The sequence below is a fragment of the Salmo trutta genome, chromosome 2 (assembly GCF_901001165.1).
Source record: "Salmo trutta chromosome 2, fSalTru1.1, whole genome shotgun sequence".
In the NCBI taxonomy this organism is placed as follows: domain Eukaryota; kingdom Metazoa; phylum Chordata; class Actinopteri; order Salmoniformes; family Salmonidae; genus Salmo; species Salmo trutta.
In genome coordinates, this window is record NC_042958.1 from 70782974 (window position 1) to 70796026 (window position 13053).

The window sequence follows — 13053 nt, forward strand, 5'->3', positions numbered from 1 at the left end:
TTGAACTCTGAAGTATTTATTTGGGCTGCAATCTGAGGTGCAGTTAACTCTAATGAACTTGTCCTCTGCAGCAAAAGTAACTCTGGGTCTTACTTTCCTGTGGCGGTCCTCATGAGAGCGAGTTTCATCATAGCGCTTAATGGTTTTTGAGATTGCACTTAAAGAAACTTTCAAAGTTTGACATTTTTGAGAGAATGCCAAGAGTGTGCAAAGCTGTTAAAGGCAAAGGGTGTCTACTTTGAAGAATCTCAAATATAAAATATTTTGTTTCTTACTTTTTTTTTTTAATACATGATTCCATATGTTATTTCACAAAGAAAAACCCTGGAATGAGTAGGTGTCAACTTTTGAATGGTGCTGTAAGTATTCAGACCCTTTACTCAGTACTTTGTTGAAGCACCTGAGACAGTGATTACAGCCTCAAGTCTTCTTGGGTATGATGCTACAAGCTTGGCACACTTGTATTTGGGGAGTTTCTCACGTTCTTCTCTGCAGATCCTTTAATCTCTGTCAGGTTGGATGGGGAGTGTCGCTGCACAGCTATTTTCTGGTCTCTCCACAGATGTTTGATCGGGTTCAAGTCTGGGCTCTGGTTGGGCCACTCAAGGACATTCAGAGACTTGTCCTGAAGCCACTCCTGTGTTGTCTTTGCTGTGTGCTTATGGTCGTTGTCCTGTTGGAAGGTGAACCTTCGCCCAGTCTGAGTTCCTGAGAACTCTGGAGCAGATTTTCATCAAGGATCTCTCTCTACTTTGCTCTGGTCATCTTTCCCTTGATGCTGACTAGTCTCCCAGTCCCTGCCGTTGAAAAACATCCCGCCTGCATGATACTGCCACCACCGTGCTTCACCGTAGGGATGGTGCCAGATTTCCTCCAGATGTGACGCTTGGCATTCACGCCAATGAGTTCAAGCTTGGTTTCAACAGACCAGAGAATCTTGTTTTGCATGGTTCGAGTCCTTTAGCTGCCTTTTTAATGACGAGTGGCTTCCATTTGGCCACTCTACCATGAAGGCCTGATTTGGTGGAGTGCTGCAGAGGTGGTTGTCCTTGTGGGAGGTTAACGGAAACAGGATGCACCGGAGCTCAATTTCAAGTCTCATAGCAAAGGGTCTGAATACTTAAATAACGTATTTGTTTTTATTTTTAATACATTTGCAAACATTTCTAGAAACCTGTTTTCACTTTGTCATTATGGGGTATTGTGTGTAAATTGTTTTCCTCAACAATGTGGGGAATACTTTCCAAATGCACTGTCTATTGTATCAATGGTATGGTTCAATATTCAAATTTAATTGAAAGTCATCTATTTCAGATATCCACACCCCCTCCTACTCCTGAACCAACCCCTGTGGTGGGACTAACAATGGGGACTCCTGTGATTGGTCAATTTGGCGAAGCGGTCCAACCTGTATCCTTCGGGAATAGCACACGACATGCAGAAACAATGTTTTTCATTTTTTGGCATACTACTTGTTGATATACAGAGACATGTATGCGACTTTGTTTTAATTTAAAAACTATTCAGAGAAGACACTGAAGATCAGAAAATCAAATGGGCCTACAGTACAGTTGCTTTGAAGAATCACATATCCTTGACACTATGTACTGAATGTTCTTATAAGGGGTGCTGGCAGCAAGAAAACATTGTGTTTTGATGGGAATTTTTTTTCTTCTTCTGATTATTCTTTCGCACTTGTTCAATATCACAATGCACGATTGGTAAAAACAATTATACTTTGGTAATATGGCCTATAGGTGGTGCTGTAATAAGCCTTCAAAGTCTAAGGCTCATCCCCAGTTCCCTGTTTGACGTATAAACACGAAGCTTGGTATATCAGTGTTTCTCATCATAAGGAACAAATGACTCATGAGGTCCGCCATATTGGATTTTTTACCATCCTGGATTTTTAATAAAATCTTAATCTTCTCATGAGCTGTACATCTGATTGACTCGGAACTCCAAATATACAGTATTTTCACCATGTCAGTCTCTACTAAGTTTGAAAAAATCTAAATGATAAATGTCAAATGGACAAAATTGAACCTTTCTAAAAATAAATGTGTTCTGATTTAATCCCTAATAACTAAACATGAAACTGATGAGGGTTTTGTGGTCAGTAGTAGGAAGGTGTATGTTGAAGCAGGTGTTGATCTCAAACATGGAAACGGCATGCAATTCAGTTGTGAATCTCAAACTGTTAGCATTTATGCTAGTGATAAAGACATCTAAGGGTCAGGTCCACCCATGCAACCACAACACTCGGTATGAGTTTCTCTCAATTTAAGGAACAAACATCTTCGAAAATCATGAACCGTACATTCGATTGACAACTCAATGTATGTTAATCATGTCGGTCTCAAGTACGCTAGGAGTTAAAGAACAATTCCACACACTTTTTATTTGTGTCATTAGTCCATTGTTGACAGTCACACTGTTTTGCTTGGCAGCACTCAAGTTTCCAAGATATGTAACTATCAAAATACAGAAATCATCCCCGTATGATGCATTTTGGAAAATAACGACTTTCTTTTTTCCAAAAATATTTTGTCTCAATAGGCTAGAATCCTAATTTCACCTCAACTTGCATATAACTTGTTTTGAATTTTTACAAGGGAGGATGTATAATGCTTCCATGCAACCCTCTCTTTAAGCCTGCTCCACATTTAGCCAGCACCACGTTTCATTGCTGCTTGCAGCTATATTTACTTTTCCATTCTTATACTACACTGCATTGTTTTAAATGGGGTGAGGCGTAGTGCCAATATACTGAGATTTCCTATTCTTTGACTCGGGGTCAGCTAACTCTTCTGGGTGTGTCACTGGGGGGAGAGTGCTCTATTAACCCCAGCAACCGCATGCCCATCCTTTTCACTCACAACACCATCACAGGCTGTACCTTCAGGTGAGACTACACTACCCATCCATCATTCGCATCCCTTAGTGACAGTGTCCTGTCCACCTGGCTTTTCCATTTGTAGTTTTATATGCAGTCCGGTCCAAAATTGGTGTCTTTTTTTTGTTTGTTCATCTTTATCAAGGGTGCCAATAATTTTGGACCTGACTGTACATCCGTTACAATCGCATCTGTTGTAACAACTTGAAACACACGTATTTGTTAATCATCTTGCTTTTCGAAAGAAGCTCATATAGTTGCATAGTCACAGTAATTAAGTCACAGTACTCAAGTATGAGCTTCTTTCAAGGTACAGAAAGTTCATTTTTCAGCGAAATATCCCTTTAAAGAAAGTTCCTGAACCTCTTTGCAGCATTTAGTTCATTATTTTCTGTGTCTCTCATTCTTTGTCAATTCTTAGTTCTCCCTCGAGTAACTGCTCTAAGCTGCGCTCCCAGCTCTATAGGGTCCTCCGGGGGGTTGCCACACCAAACCTGGTTGCCATGACTGTGGGGTCACAACCAGACTGGGCAAGAGTCATCACACAGGCATGCTCTGTGGCGCCACAGGTGAGTCTGTTAAAAGGATAGTAAACTATCCCTTTAATGCTTTACCTCAGGCAGACTCTTAATTTACTAATTTAAATATTACAGTTGGCACATGCCAACGGCACAGCATGAGAGTTGAGTAGGCAACGATGCTCGTCTTTAAAGGCACAGTTACTTCCAAAATCAACGGTTGCTTGTCGGTGTGTTGATATTCCTCAATGTCAGTGTTAGAAAAAGTTACTTAATGTAATTGAGTTTTGTATTTTGTGGAATACTAGATGTGTGACTGGCGTTCGACTACAGATGTACAGTGCATTCGGAAAGTATTCAGACCCCTTCACTTATTCCACATTATTACGTTATGGCCTTACTCTAAAATGTATTATATTTTTTCATCAATCTACACACAATACTCTATAATGACAAAGCGAAAACAGGTTTTTAGAAATTTTAGCAAAAATGTTTAATGAAATGCCTTATTTAGTATTCAGAACCTTTGCTATGAGACTCGAAATTGAGATCAGGTGCATCCTGTTTCAGTTGATCATCCTTGATGTTTCTACAACTTCATTGGCGTCCACCTGTGGTAAATTCAATTGATTGGACACCTGTCTATATAAGGTCCTACAGTTGACAGTGCATGTCAGAGCAAAAACCAAGCCATGAGGTCAAAGGAATTGTCCGTAGAGCTCCGAGACAGGATTTTGTTGAGGTACAGATTTAGGGAAGGGTACCAAAACATTTCTGCTGCATTGAAAGTCCAAGAACACAGTGGCCTCCATCATTCTTAAATGGAAGAAGTTTGGAACAACCAAGACTTCCTAGAAGAGCTGGCCACCCTGCAAAACTGAGCAATCGGGGGAGAAGGGCCTTGGTCAGGGAGGTGACCAAGAAACCGATGGTCACTCTGACCAGTTACTCTGTGAAGATGGGAGAACGTTCCAGAAGAACAACCATCTCTGCAGCACTCCACCAATCAGGCCTTTATGGTAGAGTGGCCAGATGGAAGCCACTCCTCAGTAAAAGGCACATGACAGCCCACTTGGAGTTTGCCAAAAGGCACCTAAAGAGACTCAGACCATGAGAAACAAGATTCTCTGGTCTGATGAAACCAACATTGAACTCTTTGCCTGAAAGCCAAGTGTCACGTCTGAAGGAAACATGGCACCATTCCTACGGTGGTGGCAGTATCATGCTGTGAGGATGTTTTTCAGCGGCAGGGACTGGGAGACTAGCCAGAATCAAAGCAAAGATGAACGGAGCAAAGTACAGAGATCCTTGATTAAAAACCTGCTCCAGAGCCCTCAGGACCTCAGAATGGGGCGAAGATTCACTTTCCAACAGGACAATGACCCTAAGCACACTGCCAAGACAACACAGGAGTGGCTTCGGGATAAGTCTCTGAATGTCCTTGAGTGGTCCAGCCAGAGCCCGGACTTGAACCCGATCGAACATCTCTGGAGAGACCTGAAAATAGCTGTGCAGCGACGCTCCCCATCCAACCTGACAGAGCTTGAGGATCTGCAGAGAAGAATGGGAAAAACTCCCCAAATACAGGTGTGCCAAGCTTGTAGTGTCATACTTTTGAATAAATTAGCACAAAAAAAATGCTGTTTTTGCTTTGTCTTTTGGGGGTAGTGTGTGTAGATTTAGGGGGGGAAAAATAATGTAATCAATTTTAGAATAAGGCTGTAACCTAACAAAATGTGGAAGTCAAGGGGTCTGAATACTTTCCGAAGGCCCTGTATATGGGGGATACAACCATCCCAGCTTTGCAGATTTTGCTGTGAAGAGACAGAATCATTAGATCATTTGTTTTGGTACTGTCCATATGTGGCTTGTTTTTGGTCACAGGTTCAGGAATGGTTGAAGAATTGCAACATTTACCTGGAGTTAACTCTGCAAACAGCACTGCTGAGTGATCTGAAAAGTCATTGTCAATTGATCAATAATATAATACTCTTAGCAGAAATGTTTAATTTACAATCTGTAGAAACTATGAAAATAGAAAGATTCCCAACTTTTGTGAAACACCACGGCAGTTGAAAAATATGGCAAACAGAAATCAAAACTGGATAGTGTTCAGAGATAGGGGAGATGAAATGTGGGACAAAAAATAACAAAAATAACATGTAAAATATACTGTGTCCTTAAAATGTACACTACTGTTCAAAAGTTTGGGGTCACTTAGAAATGTCCTTGTTTTTGAATGTAAAGCAATTTTTTTTCCCCTTAAAATGACATCAAATTGATCAGAAATACAGTGTAGACATTGTTAATGTTGTAAATGACTATTGTAGTTAGAAACGTCTTAATTTTTTTAATGGAATATCTACATAGGCGTACAGAGGCCCATTATCAGCAACCATCACTCCTGTGTTCCAATGGCACGTTGTTAGGTAATCCAAGTTTATCATTTAAAAAAAGGCTAATTGATCATTAGAAAACCCTTTTGCAATTATGTTAGCACAGCTGACACTGTTGTTCTGATTAAAGAAGTAATAAAACTGGCCTTCTTTAGACTAGTTGAGTATCTGGAGCATCAGAATAGGAGTGGGAGGCCCCGGTGCACAGCTAAACAAGTACATTAGTGTCTAGTTTGAGAAGTCCTCAACTGGCAGCTTCATTAAATAGTACCCGCAAAACACCAGTCTCAACGTCAACAGTGAAGAGGCGACTCCGGGGCGCTGGACTTCTAGGCAGACTTGCAAAGAAAAATCCATATCTCAGACTGGCCAATAAAGATTAAGACGGGCAAAATAACACAGACACTGGACAGAGGAACTCTGCCTAGAAGCCAGCATCCCGGAGTCGCCTCTTCACTGTTGTTTTGCGGGTACTATTTAATAAAGCTGCCAGTTGAGGCCTTGTTTCGTCTGTTTCTCAAACTAGACACTAATGTACTTGTCCTCTTGTGCACCGGGGCCTCCCACTTTCTATTCTGGTAAGAGACAGTTTGCGCTGTTCTGTGAAGGGAGTAGTACACAGCATTGTACAAGATCTTCAGTTTCTTGGCAATTTCTTGCATGGAATAGCCTTCATTTCTCAGAACAAGAATAGACTGACGAGTTTCAGAAAGGTCTTTGTTTCTGGACATTTTGAGCCTGCAATCGAACCCACAATTGCTGATGCTCCAGATACTCAAGTCTAAATGCAGTGTAACTTTGTGCTGTGCTTCTCCGAGCATGGCCTATGGATCATTTTGATTGAGACCACACCAAATAGCCTATAGGCGCACATTATTACACCCAGCAGAGAATCAGAGATGAGGGGCGACATTGAGCACACATCGATATATAGTCTAATAAACAACTTATTTTGAAATGTAAATTACAAAATGACATGACCCTCCCCTGGACTACATTTAAACATTTAAAAAAATAAACCCTCCCCCTGACTGAAGTAAAAAAAAACATGACCCTCCAGGTCTCCATTCTGTAAATTTCAAACCATTCCTAAATGGTTACTGCTCTCTGGGATCCTTGGAATGTCCCTAACCTTAACCCTTACTATTTTTAATGTCAATGGGGTAGGGATGTCCCAATGATCCCGGATAGCAAGGACCATCTCTAAATGGAGCTGGTGACTGATGCAGGCTTGCATCAGGTGAAATGCCGCAGATTAATTAAGTCTGTGAAACCACGAGAGGGAACGCAAGGCCGTGTACAACCGATGATTGTGCAATACACAGAAGATTGTCCCTCAACGGGAGGCTTTTCTACACATTCGATGTACATGTATAAATGTCTTCTCTCTTCCCTCTGTCTCCAGGAGGAGTCGTGTGAGTCCGGGTGCCTCCTCCCCCACTCCCTGTCAGTCCAGGTGCTGTGGGCTCAGACAGGTCTCCTGGCCTTTCCCCAGAACTACATCCTAGGGGCCAAATACCTCTTCCACTGTCAGAGGGTCAAGGTAAGAGTCAAGCATGTCTCCTCTTGCAGTGGGTGAGCAGTTTAACCTCTCTCCATATCCTCTAATCCCCTCATTCAAATCTGGACCTCGAATCCAGTTCCACTGCTTTTTTCCCTCCCCATAAGTCCCCGGGGACTTATTTTGACCTGGGGACACCACGTGGGTACAATAAATTCAGGTTGAAACAGAAAACCAGCAGTCGTCTGGTCCTCGTAGGATAAGACTCGAATACCCCTGCTCTAGTCTCTGTTAATTTAGTTTAAACTGGTGGGTGTCCTTTGACCTCCTTTGCCATTTTAAAGGGATAGTTCATTTCGGTAAACTATCCCTATAACGCGTGCATAAACCTCAAGGGCTTATTATGTATGATCTTTTCTGTAGTTGTGCTAAGCAGATTTCACAGCCAGAAGTGTTGAACTTCTCTGGAACCACGTTAATGATATAGCTGCAGTCTTCTGAGACATGCCACTGCAAAATAAATTACACGGAATGCCATTGTTTCCCTCTCAACCACCTTCTTCCCCCTGCACACTGTCTTTCTCCTCTTCAGTGTCCCCTCGTCTCGCCTTTCGCTGTGACCACGGAAGTGATGTTTGTTGACACTACAGTCTACCCAGAACCCCCCCGGGGAACGCCACAGCCCAAGTGGAAATTTCCGTTTGACTTTTTCTCCAGAGGGACAGGCGAGCTGGATGGATAGACTGTCTCCACCAACAGCAGTGACCTCAAAAAGGTCACGTGGGATATAATGTTGGTTGCACTACTACTGTTGTGCTGGTTGCACTAAAATGTTTGTTACAGAACTAGAAATGTTCACTCGATAATCAATTTCGCTTGCATGTTGGATTTTTTTGTTACTGTTTGTGAGGCTGAATAGATGAAATTAGTGAAATTGGGCACAATTGTTTGGTTTGAAATCTCAGGTCATTTTTAATTAAACAGTGATGATTTCCTAAACTACCATTGTACATTTATTTTTTTCTTAGTCATTATTTCACTGAGATATTGGTATGTTGCTTGCACACAGCTGTCCCTTTCCCCCCTCTTTTTGGCTCGATCGGTTTCTGTGCTCTGTGTGTCTGTTCCTCTGCCCGGTCCTGAGGACATAGTTGAGAAGGTGGATGATCCCAGCAGGCGTCATGCCTGGTAGACGAGTAGCAGCGCCCAGCTAATTTACAAAGAAAAGACAAGTGTCAAACTCAAAAAACATCAATCTGCTCAACATGAATCATTTTACAAATAATGTATTATCATGACTATTTAAGCACAGGGCAGCCCAACGTTTGGTACATACCTTTGTTAGCTTTCATCAAGGAACACTCCTTTTGAAGCTATAGGCCCACATACAGTACCAGTCAAAAGTTTGGACACCTACTCATTCCAGGGTTTTTCTTTATTACTATTTTCTACATTGTAGAATAATAGTGAAGACAAACTATGAAATCATGTAGTAACCAAAAAGTGTTAAATATAAAATATATTTAGATTTGTTTGAGATTCTTCAAAGTAGCCACCCTTTGCCTTGATGACAGCTTTGCACACACTTGGCATTCTTTCAATGAGTTTCATGAGGTAGTCACCTGGTATGCCTTCTTAAAATGATAACTTCATTAGTGTTAACTGCGCCTCAGATTGCAGCCCAAATAAATGCTTCAGAGTTGGCGCCGGAGGATAGGGCTGCCGTCTTATTGGCTCTTAACTAACCATGCTATTTTGTTTGTCTTTAAGCGTTGTTCGTAACTTGTTTTGTACATACTGTTGCTGCTTCTGGACATCAGACCTAGGATTACTCACCTCAAGTTGGACGAGGAGTTCTTCAACGAGTCGGATATACTACGGACGCCCGACCTGACCCAGATCCCCATGATTCGCTGGAAAAGGAAACGTAGGTTTCGTGGAAAGAGATCGGGATGCCTTGTGAGGGTCAGGTGACGAGTGGCTAATCTGCCCTTGCCTACCGTTCTGCTAGCTAACGTTCAATTGCTGGAAAATAAATGGGACAAACTGAAAGCACGTATATCCTACCAACGGGACATTAGAAACATATCTTATGTTTCACGAGTCGTGGCTGAACGACGACATTAAGAACATACAGCTGGCGGGTTATACCAGCAGGACAGAACAGCAGCCTCTGGTAAGACATGGGGCAGGGGCCTATGCATTTTTGTAAACAGCTGGTGCACGATATCTAAGGAAGTCTCAAGGTTTTACTCGCCTGAGGCAGAGTATCTCATGATAAGCTGTAGACCACACTATCTACCTAGAGTTTTTATTCTGTATTTTTCGTAGCTGTTTACATACCACCACAGACCGAGGCTGGGACTAAAACCACACTCGAGCTGTATTCTGCCATAAGCAAACCGGAAAACGCTCATCCAGAGACGGCGATCGTAGTGGCCGGGGACTTTAATGCAGGGAACTTAAATCAGTTTTACCTAATTTCTATCAACATGTTAACTGTGCAACCTGAGGGGAAAAAAATTCTAGACCACCTTTACTCCACACACAGATGCGTACAAAGCTCTTCCTCGCCCTCCATTTGGCAAATCTGACCATAATTCTATCCTCCTGATTCCTGCTTACAAGCAAAAACTAAAGCAGGAAGCACCAGTGACTAGTCTATAAAAAAAAGTGGTTAGATGAAGCAGATGCTAAACTACAGGACTGTATTGCTAGCACAGACTGGAATATGTATCGTCTTTCTTTTTGTGGCATTGGAGTACACCACATCAGGGACTGGCTTTATCAATAAGTGCATAGAGGACATCCCCACGGTGACTGTATGTACATACCCCGACCAGAAGCCATGGATTACAGCTAAAGGGTAGTGCTGCCGCTTTCAAGGAGCGTGACTAACCTGGAAGCTTATAAGAAATCCTGCTATGCCCGCCGACAAATGATCAAACAGGTAATGCGTCAATACAGGAATAAGATCAAATCGTGCTCCGACGCTCGTCGGATGTGGCAGGGCTTGCAAACTATTACGACTACAAAGGGAAGCACAGCCGAGAGCTGCCCAGTGACACGAGCCTACCAGACAAGCTAAATAACTTCTATGCTCACTTCGAGTAAAGTAACACAAACTTACATGAGAGCATCAGCTGTTCCGGACGACTGTGTGATCACGCTCTCCGCAGCCGATGTAAGACCTTTAAACAGGTCAACATTCACAAGGCCGCAGGGCCAGATGGATTACCAGGATGTGTACTCCGAGCATGCGCTGACCAACTGGCAAGTGTCTTCACTGACATTTTCAACCTCTCCCTGTCTGAGTCTAATACCAACATGTTTCAAGCAGACCACCATAGTGCCTATGCCCAAGAACACTGAGGTAACCTGCCTAAATAACTACCGACCCGTAGCACTCACGTCTGTAGCCATGAAATGCTTTGAAAGGCTGGTCATGGCACACAACACCATTATCCCAGAAACCCTAGACCCGCTCCAATTTGCATACCGCACCAACAGATCCACAGATGATGCAATCTCTTTTGCACTCCACACTGCCCTTTCCCACCTGGACAAAAGGAACACCTATGTGAGAATGCTATTCATTGACTACAGCTCAGCGTTCAACACATTTTACATTTACATTTTAGTCATTTAGCAGACGCTCTTATCCAGAGCGACTTACAGTAGTGATTTTCTCCATACTTGTCCCCCATGGGAATCGAACCCACAACCCTGGCGTTGCAAACACCATGCTCTACCAACTGAGCCACACGGGACCATAGTGCCCCTCAAAGCGCCCCTCAAATCTCATCACTAAGCTAAGGACCCTGGGACGAAACACCTCCCTCTGCAACTGGATCCTGGACTTCCTGACTGACCACCCCCAGGTGGTAAGGGTTGGTAACAACACATCCGCCACGCTGATCCTCAACACGGGGGCCCCTCAGGGCTGCATGCTCAGTCCCCTCCTGTACTCCCTGTTCACTCATGACTGCATGGCCAGGCACAACTCCAACACCATCATTAAGTTTGCTGATGACACAACGGTGGTAGGCCTAATCACCGACAACGATGAGGTCAGAGACCTGACCGTGTGGTGCCAGGACAACAACCTCTCCCTCAATGTGATCAAGACAAATGAGATGATTGTGGACTACAGGAAAAGGAGGACCGAGCACGCCCCCATTCTCATCGACGGGGCTGTAGTGGAGCAGGTTGATAGCTTCAAGTTCCTTGGCGTCCACATCACCAACAAACTAACATGGTCCAAGCACACCAAGACAGTCGTGAAGAGGGCACGACAAAACCTATTCCCCCTCAGGAGACTTAAAAGACTTGGCATGGTTCCTCAGATCCTCAAAAGATTTTACAGCTGCACCATCGAGAGCATCCTGACATTGACTCTGTACCGGTACCCCTTGTATATATAGCCCCGCTATTGTTATTTACTGCTGCTCTTTAATTATTTGTTATTCTTATTACAATTTTTTTAAAGGTATTTTCTTAAAACCACATTGTTGGTTAAGGGCTTGTAAGTAAGCATTTCACTGTAAGGTGTTGTATTCAGCGCATGTGACAAATACAATTTGTAGTAACAGACATCTCAACATCAACTGTTCAGAGGAGACTTTGTGAATCAGGCCTTCATGCTCGAATTGCTGCAAAGAAACCACTACTAAAGGACACCAAGAAGAAGAGACTTGCTTGGGCCAAGAAACACCAGCAATGGACATTAGACCGGTGGAAATGTGTCCTTTGGTCTGATGAATCCAAATTGGAGATTTTGGGTTCCAACCGCCGTGTTGTGAGACGAAGGGTAGGAGAATGGATGATCTCCGCATGTGTGGTTCCCACTGTAAAGCACGGAGGAGGTAGGATGGTGTGGGGGTGCTTTGCTGGTGACATTGTCTGTGATTAATTTCAAATTTAAGGCACACTTAACCAGCATGGCTACCACAGCAATCTGCAGCGATACACCATCCCATCTGGTTTGCACTTAGTGGGAGTATCATTTGTTTTTCAACAGGACAATGACCCAACACACCTCCAGGCTATGTAAGGGCTATTTGAACAAGTGAAGGAGTGCTGCATCAGATGACCTGGACCTCCACAATCACCTGACCTTAACCCAATTGAGATGGTTTGGGATTAGTTAGACCGCAGAGTGAAGGAAAAGCAGCCAGCAAGTGCTCAGCATATGTGTGAACTATTTCAAGACTGTTAGGAAAAGCATTCCAGGTGAAGCTGTTTGAGAGAATGCCAAGCATGTGCAAAGCTGTAATCAAAGCAAACGGTGGCTACTTTGAAGGATCTAAAATATATTTTGATTTGTTTAACACTGTTTTTGGTTACTACATGATCCCAGATGTGTTATTTCATAGTTTTGATGTCTTCACTATTATTCTACAATGTAGAAAATTGTAAAAATAAAGAAACCCTTGAATGAGTAGGTGTGTCCAAACTTGACTGGCACTGTAGTCTTAAGAGTTTGGACACCTCGTTTAGCAGGTGAAGATTTGGATAACCACTGGGATTCTTATGAAGGGTGTTAGATCTATTTACTATATTGTGGTAGTGTAGCAGGCCTTGTATAATGACATACCTCACAAGACCTAGGCTGTGTCCAGAATCGGTCTTGCTTACCACTTACTAAAACTACATACTGTATACTACAAACTATTTAGAATGCATTGTTTAGTAAAAATGTATGCAGTAAGCAACAAATAACAACATACTAGGCTCACCCAC

The 13053-nt window shown here is 42.9% G+C and overlaps 2 protein-coding genes across 4 annotated transcripts in view; one reads left to right on the plus strand and one right to left on the minus strand.

Annotated features, from left to right (window-relative positions):
- The window catches only part of LOC115162325 (tectonic-3), a 21327-nt gene extending 13017 nt beyond the window's left edge, over positions 1 to 8310 (plus strand). Inside the window, exons 10-14 of the mRNA XM_029713522.1 lie at positions 1315 to 1410; positions 2802 to 2905; positions 3318 to 3465; positions 7216 to 7353; positions 7904 to 8310. Of these exons, the coding sequence (XP_029569382.1) occupies positions 1315 to 1410; positions 2802 to 2905; positions 3318 to 3465; positions 7216 to 7353; positions 7904 to 8053 (636 nt within the window). The 3' untranslated portion in view covers positions 8054 to 8310. The remainder of the gene's footprint in view (positions 1 to 1314; positions 1411 to 2801; positions 2906 to 3317; positions 3466 to 7215; positions 7354 to 7903) is intronic.
- Positions 8259 to 13053, minus strand: part of mto1 (mitochondrial tRNA translation optimization 1) — a 35326-nt gene continuing 30531 nt past the window's right edge. For all 3 annotated transcript variants that reach the window (XM_029713509.1, XM_029713501.1, XM_029713492.1), the window contains exon 13: positions 8259 to 8521. In XM_029713509.1, coding sequence (XP_029569369.1) covers positions 8348 to 8521 — 174 coding nt within the window. In that variant the 3' untranslated portion in view covers positions 8259 to 8347. The remainder of the gene's footprint in view (positions 8522 to 13053) is intronic.